This window comes from Dermacentor albipictus, unplaced genomic scaffold, assembly GCF_038994185.2.
Source record: "Dermacentor albipictus isolate Rhodes 1998 colony unplaced genomic scaffold, USDA_Dalb.pri_finalv2 scaffold_22, whole genome shotgun sequence".
NCBI lineage: Eukaryota > Metazoa > Arthropoda > Arachnida > Ixodida > Ixodidae > Dermacentor > Dermacentor albipictus.
Window position 1 is genome coordinate 719,437 of NW_027225576.1, and position 19,255 is coordinate 738,691.

General features: G+C 42.6%; 1 protein-coding gene and 1 long non-coding RNA gene across 2 annotated transcripts; both read right to left on the minus strand.

Moving 5' to 3' along the window:
* Window positions 1-12,660: 12,660 nt before the first annotated feature.
* Window positions 12,661-13,617, minus strand: LOC139052395 (uncharacterized). Its single transcript, XM_070529488.1, has one exon. It carries the CDS (start codon window positions 13,600-13,602, stop codon window positions 12,661-12,663), a length of 942 nt encoding a protein of 313 aa, XP_070385589.1. The 5' UTR covers window positions 13,603-13,617.
* Window positions 13,618-16,212: 2,595 nt separating this feature from the next.
* On the minus strand, window positions 16,213-18,166 carry LOC139052397 (uncharacterized). The gene is made up of 5 exons (XR_011509889.1): window positions 17,853-18,166; window positions 16,973-17,047; window positions 16,793-16,900; window positions 16,599-16,682; window positions 16,213-16,471 (listed from the first exon to the last, which is right to left on the minus strand). It is a non-coding gene; the product is annotated as an uncharacterized lncRNA (long non-coding RNA).
* Between the last annotated feature and the right edge of the window lie 1,089 nt (window positions 18,167-19,255).

The window sequence follows — 19,255 nt, forward strand, 5'->3', positions numbered from 1 at the left end:
GTGAGGCCACGAAGCCAGCGCTAAGAAGCCAAAGGCAGGATAAGAAAGAAAGAACAGCTTGTGTCCCTTTACTTCACCGCCACGGAGCGCCACCTCCACAAGCCAGAGGACATGGAAGTCGACATTAAAGGAAGTTTTCTTTTTCGGAACCAGATTGCTCGCCCACATCTCCGAATATGTATTCTATCCGATAGTACGTGAAACAGCATACACTGTAAAAAAAATTTTCCTTACTTTACAGAAAATTTGCTGGTAATTTGTGACCGAACACTCTTCCGTAAATTAAGAACGGTCATTTCCGTAGAACGGACAACTGTAAAAGAGAGACCGTAATACAAGATACGAGTGCTTCTGTATCTAGAAAACGGAAGACTCTGTATTGTGAATCTGTACTATGACCGTTAAAGTACGGTGCTTCTCGTATTCAGAAAACGGAACACACTGTATGCTGAATCTGTACTATAACCGTTAAAATACAGGTGCTTGCCGTATTCAGAAAACGAAAGACTCCGTATGCTAAATCTGTACTATATCCGTTAAAGTACAGGTGCTTCCCGTATTTCATCTTGCAGAACATATCCATTATTCGAAGAATGTGCCATCGGGGACAAAATTGCCCAGGACGTGCGAGAGTCGACCGAATTTTATTGGAGTGCTATTTGCTGGGATCAGCCGTGCCACCATCTGCGTTCAGAATGTGCATTCGTGACCCACTGTTTTCAGCGGTCTTGAGCAGAAATGCAATTTGGTCATCACTCGCACTTCCAGGGTACTTTTGTCCACGATAGTACGTCTCCTTTAATGCAAATGTCATGAAGGCAGCTCATAGTCAAAGCAGCAGGTCACCATTGAGAAAATTGTCTTGCCAACACACTGACATGGCTGCAGAGATAAAACACTTTGCACTTTGTGATATGAATGCACTGCATAGCATATATACAAAAAGGTGCAACATTTCAGTCCTCAAGTTCTTAGATCACAGAAGCAATTTTATTTTCTTCAATCACTCGTCTCGCACTTCTTCCTGGTGAAAGTTGTTCTCAACTCCAAACGCTTGCAAGGATAAACTTGCTGCTGTTCGGAGAAACAAATAGTATTCGTGAATATCCATCCTAAAGAAAGCGGCAAAAAAGTATAATCACAGAACACGACAAAGCAGTAACTTCGGTGTTAGAAAAACATGTAAGTAGATCAACATTGTTGGAACAAGGGATGTTGCTGTAGCCAACATTTCGACATAGGTGCTTGTCATTAGGGTAGCAAATGTTTTCCTTGGCTGTGTTGTTTTGGATTTTGCATATCTCACTGGCCCCTAGCCTCGTTGGGGGAGAAGTAACTGGTGCATATAATAGGTCAAGAGAAGCCAAAGTGTTAAAATAAAGGTAGGAAGGGTGTGCTTAGCAGTGGTGATTGTGATGGAGCGGGTATGAGCGATCCTGTCAGTACTTGCCAAGAGTAGGGGTGACCAAAACAGAAAACGATGTACCCATGTAAGCAGTCATTAATCCAGTAGACCTAATCTTCCCAGAAGACAAAATAGGTATCAAGATAAACAGTTTGCACTTTTGGAAAAGGAAAATGAAGAATTAAGGAAAATAAATTTTGTATCAAGAAGCATCTGGTTAAGATCACTGCAAGTAGTAAATGAAGGCGCATTATGAATATATATTTGGTTGAAAGCCGATGAAGAAAAGATATATTAACCAAATATTAAAAAATAGGGACATTAAAATTAAACTGGGTATGACCATAAAACAGTAAAGAACAGCCTGTGGAAAAAAAAATGGGATGGATAATATAACCAGGTGCAAGACTGCAAAACGTCGAGCGCTGTTTATATTCATGCTGCTGTTGACAGCTTCAAGTTTCTGTCTTCCTGTGGAACCTTTGTCTTACTTGAACAAGGAAATTGGTCATTTTTTAAACAAGCCAGTTCAAATGCAGTTCAAAGTTTCAGCAGTGTTATATAGAAGAAAATATTATGGCCAGTTCTGGGTGTGCTTTCATTCACCAGTTATTTCCACCGGTGTAAGTTCAAAATTTAGTGGTCTAAATGGACCTTAGCTCTTGGAAAACCATTAGCTGGTCTGTTTTTCACCACAGATGCCTGCACATTATATGTGTTGGCAGGAATGCAAGCGAACTACATTATACTTGTTGCCACAACCAAAGTTAAACTTGGTAACAGCGATTGAAAAAAAAATCCAGCATTCCACAATAGTGATTCAAGTCGTCTGGAAAAGTTGCTTAAGTTAACGTACACCCCCTACCCCACCAGACACAATTATTCACCACACTGACTCTCATGGTGTCAACCATGCTATTACAAGACTAGGCATCAAGTGAGGAGAATTAGGGGATAAGAGGGCACAATGCTTTTTGTTAGAACATCAAATGTGCTTTACATAATTGCTACATTCCAACTAACAAAGGAGCAACCGGTTTGTGAGATAGTGACCAATGCATACGAAAGCTAATGACATTCTGTGCAGCAGAATCTTTACGATGAGGTGTTATGCGCACAAGTGCACTCTTTCACACAAAATGACATCCTGCAGTCAAACCTTGTGCCAACATTAGAGGTTGAAAAACACCGTAGTGGAAAGCAAAGAGTGCTAAATTTGTCGAAAATTACTAAAAATTATTCGATTATTCATTATCCTTACTGTTCGTTAAAGATTCACAGATTGTTCCCTACGGGTGCTGTAAACAGGCACCCTGCTTTTACAGTGGTAGCAACAATGATCTGTGGCACAGACAAGAATAAATGCTCATGAAGTTTGTGCAAGAGTATACCCTACAAATTGCACCCCATTTCATATTCCAATATGGTAGAAGAGGAAGACGAAAAAAACTACTTTCTGGTGGAGGATGCATACCCTAGAATAGAAGAAACAAGTGTACCCCAACCATTGCTGCTGCCGATGCCTGTGCACTAGCAGTTACATACAATATGGCAGTTACAATTGTTTTTCCACAAGCACTGCAAGCTGCAGCCAGTTTACCAGTACACAGCTGTAATAAATTTAGGGCAAGCTAAAGCTCTCTAATGGATTTATCTCATATGACACAATTGGAATGCAATATTCTGCAAATAAGTGAAGCGCGATGTGCCATCCCATACAATGAAACACCTTTGAAGAATCTGGATCACCACCTGCACTCTTAGGCAAAGTTACACCCTTTGGAGTGTCCCTTCTGCCACACAACAATAATCGTTATCTGCCTTGATGCGTTTCCTTTCTTGAAAACGCCACGCCCGCTACTTTGCTGTCGGGAATGCTATCATGCTGATAACGCGCATGCCGTTCGTTACTGGAAAGCACAGGGCTCGCAGCGTTAAAGAAAGGAAATGCATAAAGGGAGATGACAATTATCGTTGTGCGGAAGAAGGGGCACTTCAAAGGGTGTAACTCTGCCTAAGAGTGTGGGCCGTGACGAGGGAAAAGAGTGTGTTCTGTGTAAAGTAGTTTACCTGTATAACCTAAAGCTTTGGAGAATGCATTTAGTATGAGCTGGGAAGGTTCCTAATTTTAATTGCCCACAGTAAAAACCTCCATGCAGTTTTGCAAAATGCAAACCCCCTAACTCTTTGTTGTTCAAACGTAATGACACGTAGGGCCATAACATGTACATTATGGGTTTCGTTCCCAAACAATCAAAGTGAATAGCACCAACCTAAGTGTTATGTGCCTTCTTGTTAGTGTCGAATGCTGCGATCGGCAGAGAAACGGATTTCTGGAGCAATATAAAGTATTAGGTACTGTGATCTCAGTTCTTTCACTGCTGTTTAAGCATTATCGGGTCTTAAAGTAAAAAAACGAGGAATAAATACATGCATATTTTACGTCACAACCCTCATAAGTATTTAGTAGTCTGGATTATAAAGGATTCCAGATTTACAACGCAGGACAGATTTTATTCCACTGAAAGAATGGCATCATGCCAATGATTCTGCATTTGGTGCTACATTTATTTGTATTTAGTTCAGTTGGAATGTGTGTGTATCGTCAGCGATATCGCTTGACATGTTTTAGATTGACTGTTTTCTAAATTTAGGCAAATTCGTATTTGCAAATAACCTTGTATGACACCAAGAACTTGCTTAGCAGGAGTATTTCTAACATTTGCAAGATATGAGGCTCTTGAATGCATATCTAAGCCTGGAGTACACGCCACCCCCTAATCTCATCAGCAAGTTTCTGGAACTCACCTACGAGGTTTCTTATGATGAATGTAAAGTTGCTTGAACGGGAGAAAAAGGGAACTTATAACAGGTGAATTATGCAGCATAAAAATGATGTCAGCAAGAAGCAAGCATCAAGAAGCACTGTCACTCAATGTGCATAGACTATCAAACACAAGAATTATTTGGGATGATTTAAAATTCTGGCATTGGAACGAAATGTCTTTTAATGTATATATAAACTCTGATTATTCACTCTACTACCACTACCTTCATTAGAAACATTCATAATCATTATCCTATCTATGCCACATCATCCTAGCTAATATTCAAGTCTTCATAAGCTGCTTTTTTTACTGCTAATTCTCTGTGGGAAAGAGGTGTCCGTATGAAGACCATTACCCGTTTTTTGATAAATGATAAGGGAAAAACTTCACACCAAAAATGCATTGAGCTTGAGCATGTTCTGTGTTTGATGCTGTTGATTCTTTTTTCCCTTTGCCATCATTGACCCACCTGGTTAGCTAAGTAGACAGAAAAGCTGCAGGAGAAAGGTGGGGGTGCCAAACCAGACTTGTGCCCCAGGGGACCTTTTCACGGTCACTGGAGGAACTGCCTGTGGCCTCGGCATCTTCCTTGAGGGTCATGGTCATGTCTAAGAAACCTTGTCTCCACAGGCTGCACAAAGAAAGATAATTTGCTGAGCTAAGTCTTTCTCTTAAAAGAACCCATTTAAGTTGTATTCGTGGCTTTGCACCACAAAACTGACACATGACTGGCCACTTAAGACACTTTATGTGTATTCGCATGCTTATTCCTTGGAAAAACAGTTTTATGTAGCACACAATGAGTAACAGTAACAAAAAAGTGTATCAGGAGGCTTTCATATTGCTCTACAACTTTTGCATGACACATTTCATTTAATTATTTGAGATATTTAATAACTAATTAAGAATTATGTAATTAGGTAGAATGCACAAAATAATCAGAGTATCTTCAAGCGATGGCAAACATTACCTTCATTTTGTCTAGTTACATCGCATTTACATATTTCTAAATCTTGGTGCATGATAGCTAAGCCACCCTGTAGATCAAAAAACAATATTAAAATTTTCATAATCATCTCTTGCGTGTTATTGGTGGCTATGGCTGCTTCAAGTTATCTTTCAGTATGGTACAAGCAGTTTTGAAGTGAAATTGTTTTGCATCGAGGGCATGAAATCTAGACAATCAAGCAGAAGGTCAAGTTGTGTTCACAATTCAGATGTTTAACTAACAAGCTGCAGGAAAAGGAAACAGGACACAACACCTAATAAACAATGCAAAATTTGAAAATTTAAATTGAACAAGAAACCAGTTTTTGAAAACACAGAAAAAAAGCCAGCAGCTTACATTGAATACACCCTTGCTATGTACTCCAAGTGAAGTTGTTACCGCAATGCTTGGGCACCATATGAACGTAACAATCAACAACTTCGAGCAGAATATTAACACCACTAAATGAACTGGCCTTTGAAGATTCTTGATCTGAAATCCTCAACGACTTGTTCTGGCGTTTAATCTGTCAAGCTCAATCTGTATTCTCAAAAGCTGGCTCTCTGCCATAATTTCTCTAAATGCAACATCAGCTTAAATCTCAAGATAGGGTTGACCTGTAAATAAAGTGGATAATGCATGGCAAACATCATGAACTCTCTTACACGTTAACCAGAGGGTTCACTCATGCAGCCATGAAATTGTGATGCAGTCACGATATATTGAAGCTGGTTTTGTGAAATGTTTCATGCTTCCAAGGCTTCTTCAGTTGTGAAAGCTGTCTCCACTAGCTAAATAAGCGATGAGAATAAAAAAAGAACTTCAACATGCTCGCAATACGTTGGCCATTTGCAAATAAACAGCAGCCTTTTTGGGTGCCCAGGATGCCTAGTGCAAATCTATTATGCCACAGTACTTGCGTTACCCAGTACTAGCCACTTTAAAATGCAATGTGTTCAGAGCCCTTTCCCTCTCTTTTTCTGCTTTGGAAACAGTTTAACATGTGTTCAGTAGGCGTCGAGAAAGGGGACAGAAAACACTGCGCACCACTGATTTCTAACATGTTTCGCTGGATGCAGCACACCGCACCGGATGCAGGTGTAGCCAGTGGAAATGCCATGTCATGCAGTCGCTTGTCCTGGAAGCAGGGCATATGGTGGACTAACTAGTGCGTGCGATCAGATAATATCGCTGCCGAAAAACTTTTCTTCGTGGTTTTTCACATTTTAGGAGGTCTCTACATGTCTGGCAAGCGCTTTTATGACAATCTGAACCCGTATACGATAGTGTTCTCTTACATCAAGTTTTTTCTGATTTACTAGTGTTTCCATTGCACGCCACTTATGTTAGCGACACTGTAGACACTACAATGGAAAAATTCTGGACACCTCGAAACACTGCTTGGGTAGTTTATGGCACATCAGGCAGGCATGTTAGGGGAAGAAATGCCACACACCTGTGCAACAAAGTGGTGCCGCAAAGTTCTGAAGCACCAACTTCCGGGACAAGGCCGCCTTTAGTCGAGGGCGCTCGATGTGCTGTTCATCCCCTGTAGTAGAGATCAGTGGCGTGGACCCTTTTATACTGGCTGTCTTTTCTGGCCGGAACCTTGGCAACAGCTTCCACCATACTTTTTTTGAACCTGCAACATGTGCAGAGAAAGTCACATCACTGTGCGTTGATTGTATGGCTTTATTGTTCTACACATTCTATCAAATGATTAAAAAATACAGTTAACACATTTTTACTACTGTATATTGACAGTATAGTTGCTATACATGCGAAACATTACCATTCCTCTGACAGAATGCAACAATAGAAGCGTACACTGTAAAGCTACCCTAAAATTTAAATTGATGTGACACCGTATGAGCATACAGTATGCGTACTGTATGCTCTAGCCCTGTGTCAAGTAAAAGTTAATTGTCAATCATTTATGGTGTATTTCTGCTTATTCTGGGTCATCAAACTGTACAATGTTCCAAGTTTACACATTGTTGGCTTTTGATTGCCTATGTGATCCGTTTCCTACTTCCGCATGCAGTAATCCCACTGTAATAAGGAAAAAGAGAATAGGAAATGCCGTGATAATCTTCCACATTTGATGAGGGCAGGAGCAATGGCCAATAGCATGTGGTTGAAGCTACATAAATACTCAGTTTTCACACAGCTTAATTATTCAGCAAGTAATAAAGAGCTATCCTGTGCACCTCTGCATGACCAATAAAATCTGACTACTTGACACTGCACTAAGGCTGCCGCTTGGTACTGTGTGGCAGTTCAGCTTTGGTTTTCTGATATACAGAACTGTTTAGGTACCAGTAGTTTACTTTGCGATAAAATGGAGCTTGGAGCACTGGTCATTTGCACATAAATAATGCGACAGCAAATATAACAAAAGGATAGGAATATGGGTCTCTTGGAAAAAGTACATACACATTATGATTATAATGTGATGTGATGCCACAGTGAAACAGAAAGCAACGCATAGAAGTGGACGGCGCTTCCATGCCACCAAGGTTATTGGACAGAAGGTACTTTAGAAGTGCCCGCAACACAATGTGTTGGCGGGCTAGTTGGTGTGAATCCATTAATAGTTTGTTAAGCGCAAAACAATGGACACAAGAAAGACGACCGGCACAAGGTGCTACACTCAACTGACATCACTTTATTGCGTCGCTCCTTTATAAATAGTAGAATCTAGAAGAACATGCGCAGTGAGCACCATGTGCAGAGACCACCAACAACCAATCACAAGAGCGTACTCATGCGACGGGATCCAAAAAACCATATTGAGCACTGCACAAGGTTAAAGAAGGCACACTAATGCACTGTGACCCCAATGACTGTATGAAGAAAGCTTCCGATAACTCTCGGGCGGTGGTATCACAGCACTTTTTCAAAATCGTAGTATCACAAAACATGGCTTTGCACTTCCATATTTTACAATGTTGAGCCAAATGGGAACCTGTGCCTGTTGGTATGGATCGCTTAGGTTCGCAATGTTTCGTGATACTACGATTTTGAAAAAGAGCCGTGATACCACCGCCAGAGAGTTATCGAAAGTTTTCTTCATACAGTCATTGGGGTCACAGTGCATTAGTGTGCTTTCTTTAACCTTGTACAGTGCTCAATATGTTTTTTTATTATTCTGTCGCATGAGTGTGCTTTTTTGATCAGATGTTGGTGGTTCCTGCACATGGTGTTCACAGCGCATGTAATTCTAGATTCTGCTGTCTACAAAGGAGGGACGCAATAAAGTGATGTCAGTTGAGAGTAGCGCCTTGTTCTGTCGTCTTTCTTGTGTCCGTTGTTTTTAGCTAAAAAAGCAATGATGTATTCCTTGTGTGTGTTTGAAGACAGCTCCACACGCAGTAGCGATTCCAGTATTGCTGCCCAGTGGTTTAGCTCGCCGCAGTTTGAAGTGCCACAAAACATAAGGAGAGAAACCTGCATTATAGTCTTGTTGCAAACAAGAATATAACGTGAAGTGCATTCTGAGGCCAGAAACTATAAAAAAAATTTCATGATGCACCGCTGTGCAGGGTTTTATAGCAAAGTCAAATACATTTAGTGTAAATATCACACTATGATGGTGCACAATGGTGGTAATCTGTAATAATATAAAAGGTGCCTTAATGTTACAACAAAAGCTGACATTACTTAATAATAGCCCTGTAAAATTTAGCATGCAGGGGCACCGCTTGGTTAAACAGTAGTGATGTATTGTCTATGTACACAAGTATTACCCACGCATTTCTGCCATTGTCTAAATGGCATAAATGAATGGGTAATACTTGTATACATAGATATTACATCTCTATTGTTTAACCAAGTGGGTAAACTATGTCTGCCTGACACAAGATTAGAATTAAACCATAAATTATATATAGTCACCCTAACAGTAACACTTCACTTGAACTTCGCAGTAAGTAGACGCCTGTTGATGCCAGCCTCCTCCAATGCTAAACTGTGCTGCATGCTCTACAGAGAAATTATAGTGGTATCACTCAAGTCTGAAGCAATTCAGGACTACAGCACTGTAGAAGACATCTACAAATGTACCATTTCATGCATAACAACCTGAATTGCTTGCACATCTTACCAAGTGCAAATTAAAATTTCTTCCTGTTTAGCATTTTTGCCTGCTAGACCACAATCCAATGTCATCAATATATTAACATATTACCTCAAAGAACCTAATTTGGCTTATAGAGTAATACCTTTGCATACTGCCACAGCTGCACTCTGTCATATATATGCGTTGCAATCATAAAGGAGTGCTGGTCTACCAGCACTCCAATGTCACTAACAGTGATCACCTACACAGCTAAGTAAATGGTAATGATTCAGGTGGCAAACAGCTAAGAGAAAAAAAAAATCCACTCACCTTGTGAGCTACAATACTGCAATAACTTGCGAGAGATGGACCCATTGCAGGCGGCAGACCTCTTCTCAGCTCCAGCACAACAGCAACTTGCCTTTCAGTAAAAGAAAAGGATTGATTAGTAATGATAAGTTACCTTGTTTTTGCTGAGTATCAATACAATCTGGCTTTCATGCATATCCACTCTCCGCTTTAGTAATACAACTGAATTATTCGTCAAATAAAAGAGTCTATGATGATACCATTCGCTTCTCTTGTATGTCCAAATTTTTTCGCACTGATACCCCGTTTACTGCTTGCTTACTGACACGAATGCCTTGACTGCCCAGACATCATTCGAAGCAACACGTCTTGCTGCACCGCAAAAAGTTGCACCGAGGAAACACAGCAGGGCAGCCAGAGTAAAAGAACTTTTTTTTCTGGTCACAATTAAAACGTGCACCCAAGCAAGAAAGTAAAGATCACAGGTAGTGAGCGACTGCTATTGCCTCGAACGTTTATTTCCGTATTTTAACAGAAGTTCGTGTATCGGATACAGTATGCTCTCAAGCCAATACAAGCGTCAATACAAGAGCTCAACTGAACGCAGTTTTATTCTACGCTTTTAACGCGAGTGAACAAAAGGTTAGAAGTACCTCACGGAAATTGCGATCGAGCCAATCGCGCTACGACTGGAATCGATCTGAAAAGATTTGGTGATCCCTTTCCCCATTCATGCGTCATTTTTGCCCTAAGACGTTGCATAGTGGTCTTTTGAAACAATATTTCTATTCGCGACACCGGCTTACCACACATAATTTTAACACCTACGTTATGCAAACCAAATAAGATTAAAATGGGCTTACCTCATGAGCAAGTTACGAGCGCGCGTAGACTGTTGAACACCCGTTGAGAGCAAGCAGGCTATCCGTGTCCAAGCGCATACGTGCACCCAAACAAAGGACAACTTCTTCGATGCCGCAGCGTGCAGAGTTTTGTACACGAAGTGAAAGACATCCAGCGCAAATATCTCCGCGCGATGACGGCAAATGACGAGCGCACAAGCGTACACAACACAGCGACAAATTCGGAACTTTGCCAATTCGAACGTGCCGAGACCCAAGCAGCGTAACCATCCATCGTTTCTGTTCTTCGCTCCCGATGCGTCAATCTCTCTTCCTTGGGGTCTTGCTCCACTCTTGAGCACAAATCAAGAGATATTTACGGCGAATTAACAACATTTACAACACAACTCGAAAACTGCCGGCTGACTACACATGTGCAGCTCTGTCTGCCACTCCAACGGACGCGCAGCGCGCGCTGCCCCCTGGTGCCGCACTCTGAGCGCGGAGAACCGAACAGATTCGGTTTCGTTTTCGCATTTGTGCTCTAGTTACTGGAACTGCAATATAATTGCTTGACAATTGATTGAATTCTAAAAGAGGAGAACGCTTTCTCTCCCACAAGTTAGTGCGTTTTATACAAAGGGAGAGAGAATTCAAAAAGCAGAAAGGCAGAGAGGTCAACCAAAGCATTCGCTACTGGCGATAGCAAACCCCTGTGCTACAATGAAATGCACAGCAGTGCACTGCGATGCGTCCATAAGCTCTAGTACAGGGATAATTTGGGCTGGTTGGTGCATGTAATGAACGGGTAAATAATGAGTTGTGTCATAACATTACCCATGCATAAAGCACATGGAACTAATGGTGTTACATCCTAGGTCAAAAAGAAATAAAGCTTGAATCGTTACATCTCGGCACTGGGCATTCTTTCTTTCCGTATTATTTTTTTCTTCTTTTTGACAGTATACACTGTACTAGCACGGTAATAGGTCCTTCATCTTCAATCACCTTCCAGTAGTTTACACACATGTCGGTGCATGTTCGCGTTCTTTATTCTACCGTACAAGAACGAGCGCGCTTACCGGTCTTGTTTCAAGATGAAGCGCCAAATGTTTGCGCTTACATCTTATCGCAAGAATTAACACATGAACAGTGAAGATTATGCGTAATCGATTTGTCTCAATGAATGGGCAGCTATTGTCAGAGACGAGATATTTTGTAAATATCATGGGAATGAGTTCAACCAACAACATTGCAGTTCACCAGTGCCCTTTGACACTTGGGTTAATTGCTTGCCGCATTCAAAAATTTCCTCCGACCGTTGTACTTGGATCTATTGGCCGCCAGTCCCCTTCGAGACCATTTGTTGCAAAATGTAAACGCAGTTAGGGTCATTATACCACTCCCTGCGTTTCGGTACTGATTTAGAGTGCGCACAATTTTTGGCGTATAGAGCACCAATGTCATTCCCAGTGCACCAGCACCCGAGTGCCGCAAGCTTGTTTACGTATGCACGTATGTCCCCGGCTCTTCATTCACTTAAACATATATGCTGTGTTATTAACTACGAAGCGCTTAATTTGAGAACATTGCGAGAACACGCATATATTTGCGAATATGATCAGCGTTACTAAGCCCATATGCGCGGCAAACTGCGACCGGAATAGAAGATGCGTATATATATTTATACGATCTGTTATTGCAGCTATTGGTAGAAGGCTAGCTCTCACATTTTGTACGCATCTTCATAATGCGTACAGTCTGCGTGTTCAATAAAGTATTGTTAGCTGAAACTTTATGAGTACGAGCGCTCATTCAGACAGCTTAAATTTTCTCACAATATACGGATGTTCACATAACAAAAATACGGAATTCTCTCTGTTTCGTCCAAAACAGTGCACAGCCGTTATATGATTACAGTGAAAATGTCCGTAAAGCTGAATACGGAGAGCACTTTCCGTATATTAACGGCAGATTTTGCCGTATTTTTGAAATATGACATACTTTCCGCATTTTTATCTGCAGTTCTCCGTATAATGACAGAAATCCTCCGTAAAATTACGGAAATTTTTTACAGTGTAGAAAGAGTGCACAATTTACTACTTATACACCACTTATCACGTTACTCCTATGTTACTCCTTCAAATTATATACCGATCTGCTTTTTTTTCTCACATGTGTTTGCCTTCACAGCCACACTCACCGCCTGGCATATACCCTGGAAAATTTCATCTCCTTAGCCTTTGGACTTGTTGCTTAGCTTGACGCTTCACTTGTGCACATTGAAATTCAACATTTCTTTTTCGTCCAAACCAATGCAACCTGACTCGGGTAAAGAGAGAGAACAAGGCGTTATACACATCCTCTTCACAAATGGAGAGTGTATTTTCTACCTTCTCATGAAGACATGTACACAACCTATGTCCTACTCTCTCCATGGAGAAAAGGCTACCGATGCCTTCCTGAAAAACATTTTCGCAGCTTTCAACAAAAGATACGAATGGAGGGAAAGGAAGTGAGAGGCTTCCAAAGTCAGATTCCGCAGTACCTTTTACGCTTAAATAAAGCAGAACTTGGTTGCCCTTAGTAAAGGACGCATCTTCTACCCTCAGAAGACATTTCTGTGATGTTCCGACGCAGGCATGGAACCTCAAAAATTTCGCCGCTAACCAACCAGCAAAATAAATGAGGTTATTTTGCTCTACGTCCGAAAGTTCATCGGAGGAAGAATCATATGTAATACTAAGCGGGACTGTGCTTCCGATACTAAGAGCGGGAGACGGTGCCGAAACGCCAGCAGGAAGAGTTGCCAAGACCGTTGTCATGTCCTCGGCACAGTTAGAGTTGTCAGACAGCTTGAACAGGTTATTTATCAAAAGATGTCTGAAAGCGGCCTGAAACTGACGAGCTGTAGTGTTAGTGTTCGCACCTGATTTGGACCTGATAATGGAAAAGCTGTTTTCAAGTGCGTCCTGATTTAATTGTCTGGCCAGAGGATAAGAGAATCCATAATTAATTGTGAGATAATCAAATAGCATCAAAAGAGACCGCATGCTTAAACAGAACCCGCGTATGCAAGGCGGCTGCCTTGGACAGCCAACTACTTGCAGGCTTTCAAAGACTGCAATACATTCCTCCAGAAACTCTCTGTGAACAGAGCCTTTGCACATCGAAGATGCATAAGGTGTCTTTGCAACCCTGCGTGAACTGTGAAGGCAGTCAAACAAGCGATCTATCCTTTCTACAAATCGTGCAGTACATTGCAGCAGCGCAATGATTGCTGAAAACTTGTGCGGCTTATTTTACAGACATCTTTGATGCGAAGGTAAGGTTAAAATGTCTGTCAGTCAACCTCGGAATCGAACGTATCTCGTGCGTGCGGTCCTTTTCATAAGCCTGCCTAATGTAACGGCTCTTAACAAGGTGGTCACCTACTCTGAAATCATACTTAAATAGCATGTTTCGGAGGCATTTAAGTAAATGCGGAGCATCAAAAAGGAAGAAGAGCCGCCTTCCATCTATGTCTCTATACGGCTTCTCGGTGGTGACTAGGCTTGCAAAAAGGGACACGTTCTGGCTTCCCTGGTCACAGACTACCGCTATTGGCTGCAAGCCAGAGTCCACAAGGGACTTGCAGCATTGCAAAAGAAGGTCCTTCAAAATACTTGCGAGTGTTCCCCGAAGGGCAAAAAAATAACCAAGTGGCTGTTTCCAGGCCGTTCGGATTCCTTTTGCCATAAAGACAAGAGCCTTGTTGCAGAGGTTATTGCCTTGAACACCATTATATTCTTCAAGACCTTCAAACCTGTCATGCGATGGGTTGTAGGAAAGTTCCTTTTTAATGTGCATTTCATCGAAAACAATGCAGCAGGATCTGCCACTCATGGAAAAGCTAGTCGCTCGTCTCTTCATAAGGTCAAATATTTCCGGGAAAAATCCAGCCTTTAGTGGCAAACGCTGAAGCCATAACTGCAAGGATCGCACTGATGGCAGCCTAAGAAGTCGCCTGCAGTACCTATAACCCTTCGGACTATCAAAGTAGAGCCCTAAGGCAAAGGATTTGTTTTGGCTTGACCATCGGCGACCAAACCGGCTCACATTGTTCATCCTCAGCTGAGCCTCCACAAGTGCAGCAACAGCTGGAGACACGTGTGAGCGGACGCTCCGGATGACTTCCTCAATCGTTAGGGCTTGACGCTGCCTCTGCAGTCTTCTTTGTAGCCTCCGGTTCAAATCCTGCTGTTTTCGCAGTTTTGCCTTGAGCTTCTTGGTTTTCCTCCGAGCGTCGGGATGACTGCACTGGTTACTTGTACAGGGCGCTGTGGGGGTGGAAAGATGCGAGTTTTTTTAAGAAGTGTGCTTCTTTGATGTTAAATGTACGTTAGAAGGCTTTAAGATGAGCATGTGATATTTGCCACTTTTTATGACAGGGTTCTGAGTTTTGAAGGCAAATACTTCAATCTTTCCTAATTAAAAGATGCAAAATGCAAAGCACATGCTGTTTGTAATATGCTACTACGAACAAGTGCTCTGTGTAAAAAGGAACAGCCGGCGGCAATTACAGTGCTCGTTGTCTTACACCTCTGCAAAAAAAAAAAATGAACCCTAGGACATCTGCTGTTATGCTTAACCTTTCGTATATGCGGATGTCAATGCAGAGAAAACAGATAAGGCGACTGACATGAAAAAGACACATAATAACAGCGTCAGAACACAGCTCGCAAACCCAACAGGTCACTCGTCTCGCCAATACGCACGCATGACTAGATTGTGTTTAACTTTTTACAAAGCTGTTTACGTAACTTTAAGGAATACTTATTACTCTAGCACCGGACGACATTTACATCGTTGAATAAAATGATGCGAATGTTTCTGCGTACTTGAGAAACGAGGCGTCCGCTTGGCAAATTATTCATGGCGCACCGGAAGAGTTGCTTTCTGCACATTTCATGTATGAATTTGCGCTCAGCGCAGTGACACTAAGTAAAATTATTGTTCGAAAATAGACAAACATTTAACAATGCACTGGAACATACGCCTGTCTTATTGCCCCCCCCCCCCCCCCACACACAAAAAGCGTGACAGAAATAGCAGAAATAGATCTTCTGTTTTTACATGTTGAGCCTTATATAAATGTGTGGAAGAACGACTGCTCTCCTGAAAGACTTTCATTTGTTTTCTTATCATTATCGCCTCTATGTACATACCTCTAGATTTTTTTCTTTTGCGTTTTGGTAATACTTTACCATTATCATAATTAATTTAGCTCAACACAAGCAGCCGATAGCAGGCGACCACATCAACAGACGTCTTGTATTCCTAAAAGGGTGCTGACACGATTCTTCAAAATGTATTTCTGCACCCGTGAGAAAAGTTCCATATAGCTTGTGTCTTTTGTTTGTGTCTTACACATCTGTAAAATTAAAATGACACGTTGATGGCCAAGATGATATTAGATGATGTAATATGCTCACAGTTGCGAACAGTCTCAGCAGCTGTGCCCGGGACAGAGCTTTTCCTAGATGTCTGTCCAAACGACGGAACCTGGGGAGCCGCGTCACCGCTGGCTTCTTGTGCAGGAACGGAGTCCTTCAGCTGAATTTTAATGGGTTGTTCTGCGGAGGAGGGAGTGAATATGGTGCATTTTAGCTTGTGCAACCTCTACCAATAGCAAAAGAGGCAAAAAAATGACGAGAGTGGCTCAAAGATCACATTGAGCCAGAAGTTACCAGCGACTTCCCGCCGTGCTGCTGCGCATCGAAGTGAAGGACTGGCGTAGATGTGATCACAGTGGTCCCTTAGTGCGCTCCACCCTGTAGCCTTTTTTTTTTCGGGAAATTATTTTCGGGAACAGTGGTGTCTTCGCTCCTTATATGTGGCCTTAATATAAAGAGGCACAGTTACATTCTACACCAGGCAATTCCTTCTCCGAGGGGCTTCCTGCGGCAAGCGGGTAAACTGTCGGAACCTGGGGAGGCGCATTACTGCTGGGCTCTCTTGCAGGAGCAGTGTCGTCCAGCTGCATGTTGTGACGGTGTTCTGCGAATGAGGGAGATAATATGGTGCATTTTAGCGTGTCGAGCACGGATCACAAAAAAAAGAAGGAGGGAAAAAGAAATGCCGATCGAGAGTCGCGCAGAGAGCAGCACGTTGTGCCAGGAGTTACCTGGGACTTCCTGCGGGGGCACTACAGATGCAAGTGAAAGGCAGGAGTACGTGTGATCGCCGTGGTCCATTAGCGCGCTCCACCCTGCAGTTATTAATATTTTTTTTTTGGTGCGGGGAGGGGGGACTTATTTTCGGGGAACAGTAGCGACTTCGCTCCTGATATGTGGGCTTAGCATAAAAAAGCAAGGTTACCTTCTACACTGGATAATTTCTTCACGGCAGTGCTATCAAACAATTGGCCGCCCCTTGGCGAGACACCATCCGAGATGGACGAGCTCACGTGGCCTGACAAACTCGACTCTGCAAACGTAATGTGGACGATTTATTTCATGCCCCATGTAGCTATACGTGACAACCAAAAATGAAAGTCACCTTCATTCTTGGAAGGCTGGACATGGTTCAGGCCAACGTTACCACAGCTGTCGTCATGGGTGTTAGATCCGTCGCCTGTGATAAAGGTGTAGCAAACATGCCTTGTTTTTTTACATAGGAATGCGAAGGCAATTATTTCGATCGATTCTCTCGATGTGTGCCTCTTGTTCTATTAAAGATAAGCACACTGCTTTACAAACGACTTCAACTACAGGCATGCCTATTCTCGCGCAATAGATGGCTCAGCGATATGCTTACGGATAACAGGAAATATGGTAGGCTCTGCGTCTTGACGAAGTAAACCGGGCCGCACGAATGCTGATCTATCAAAGTGCAGCGAGCACACAACTCTGTACCGTAGTTGTCGCGGCGTCTTATCTAGTAGGCATGGGTTCCCACAAAATTTCACCGAGGATTCGCGCCTGCAAATTCATAGTAGCAATGTTTAGGTGAGCGTTAAGATAAATAAGGAAAAAAAAGAGAAAAAGTTTCATTAAAGCCAAACAGGGCGATGACAGCAAATAAGAAACTTATGGCAGTAAAGATTTGGCTGCAGCACAGAAACTCAGAGTATGAAGCGCTGCGTTTGAGAGATTAGTTGTGCATCTAAACACAAGAATAACGATCACGAGCCTTGTTTTTATACAGACAACTAAAGCGATGCGAATTTGAATTGACTGAAACACAATATTTGCGCTATTGGAATCGGCTGTGAAGCTCAGACGTAGTTCACACCAAAAGCTCCGAGCCAAAACTGAGGTCAAAACGAAGAGTTAATTGTAAAATAACAGAAGCATCAGAAACATTTTTTTTCCAAGCGCTACTGAAACACGCCACAAAACCCTACAGGAAGACATTAATAGTAATAGTGTTGTCTCACCTTGGAGAAAAGAGTGGAAACCGGTGCAGTGTAACGCCAGCCGTACGGGTGTTGGTATTGCACCCTTGCATAGCACATCGTTTCCGGGGGTACTGAGGAAAGCATTCGGTGTCCTCTGTTGGTCGCATCGTCCCGTAGGCCGCCGTGCCCGTCGGACACAATAGTCAACACTTTCACCCACGATAAATGTACCTCACAACACCACGCTCAGCAAAAAGTAAATTCGCGCCACAATAATTCACAGAACGCATGCGGGAGCGAAACACCAAAACATGCGAGGGGGCGTGTCGTAGCAGACGAACTTTACGAGCGCGCCTTTCCGTGCACTACCGGGCTGCGCTGCATAATTATGGCGTGCGCCCTTTCTTCATATGGCGCTGAGAAAAAGGTATATTTTGATAATGATAAATCACTGTCATAATTTCTTTACGGATTGCGCCTAAATCAAATTCACTGGGAAATAATTCTCGAATAATATAAAAAATTCATTCCCCTTGACTAAAAGTTTTTTTTTTAAATCAGTGGTAGTTCCCTGCTCCCCTACTCGCGCTTCAAGCGCAACTCCCACAACTCCGCTTGTTGATGTCGCTGGAAATAGGTTCTGAACCACTTTTCGCCCGAAGCTTCGCGACCTATTTGGATCGACCTTGACGAACATGCCTGGCAAGACGTACCGTGCTCGCGCTTCTCCGCAGGTAGGCGACAGCGCGCATGCGCAAGTAAAAGTCACGTGGTTAAGCAGTGAGGTGAAGCGCTCGTTCAGGGCCAGGAGCGGCGTAAGGACGCATGAAGGTAGCTTTGGAGCTACCTTATGCTGTGGAAGCACCAAGGAAGCCTTCACCGAGGGCCCCTCAGTAAGGAAGCTTTCAGAGTGACATAAGGTAGCCTCACCGCAATGAAGGCTTCCTTACTGAAGTAAGCAAGATTTCATTGTTTGGCCCTAAGGCACCTGGCATACACGGTTGGCAGATTGCCTTCGTTGCGATTAAGAGTGTGCGCCGTGGTTTGGATGATTATGGACTCAAGATAAAGACGCGAAGAATGATTTCGTTCCTTGGTAATCACGCGAGATTTCTCCCAGTTAATCTTATGTGATGTGGCTGCCCAGTGTTCGGCCAAGGCATTCGATGCAACGTGTTGTCTCTGGACGTCATTCACGTGCTGCTTAAGTCTTGTCTTGAAGTTGCCGGTTTCACCGACGTAGACATACCGACAGTCCGCACACGGAATGACATACACTACGCCTGGTAAAATCGTTTATGATAACGTAACGCATGAAGCCATCCTTGATGCCGTAAAAAATAATGCAATTGGTGGACGCATGTTTCGGTGGATTCGGAGCTATCTATTGAAAAGATCCTTCTTTGTGCACAGTGCAGATGGTTGAACCGCTGGCCAGTACA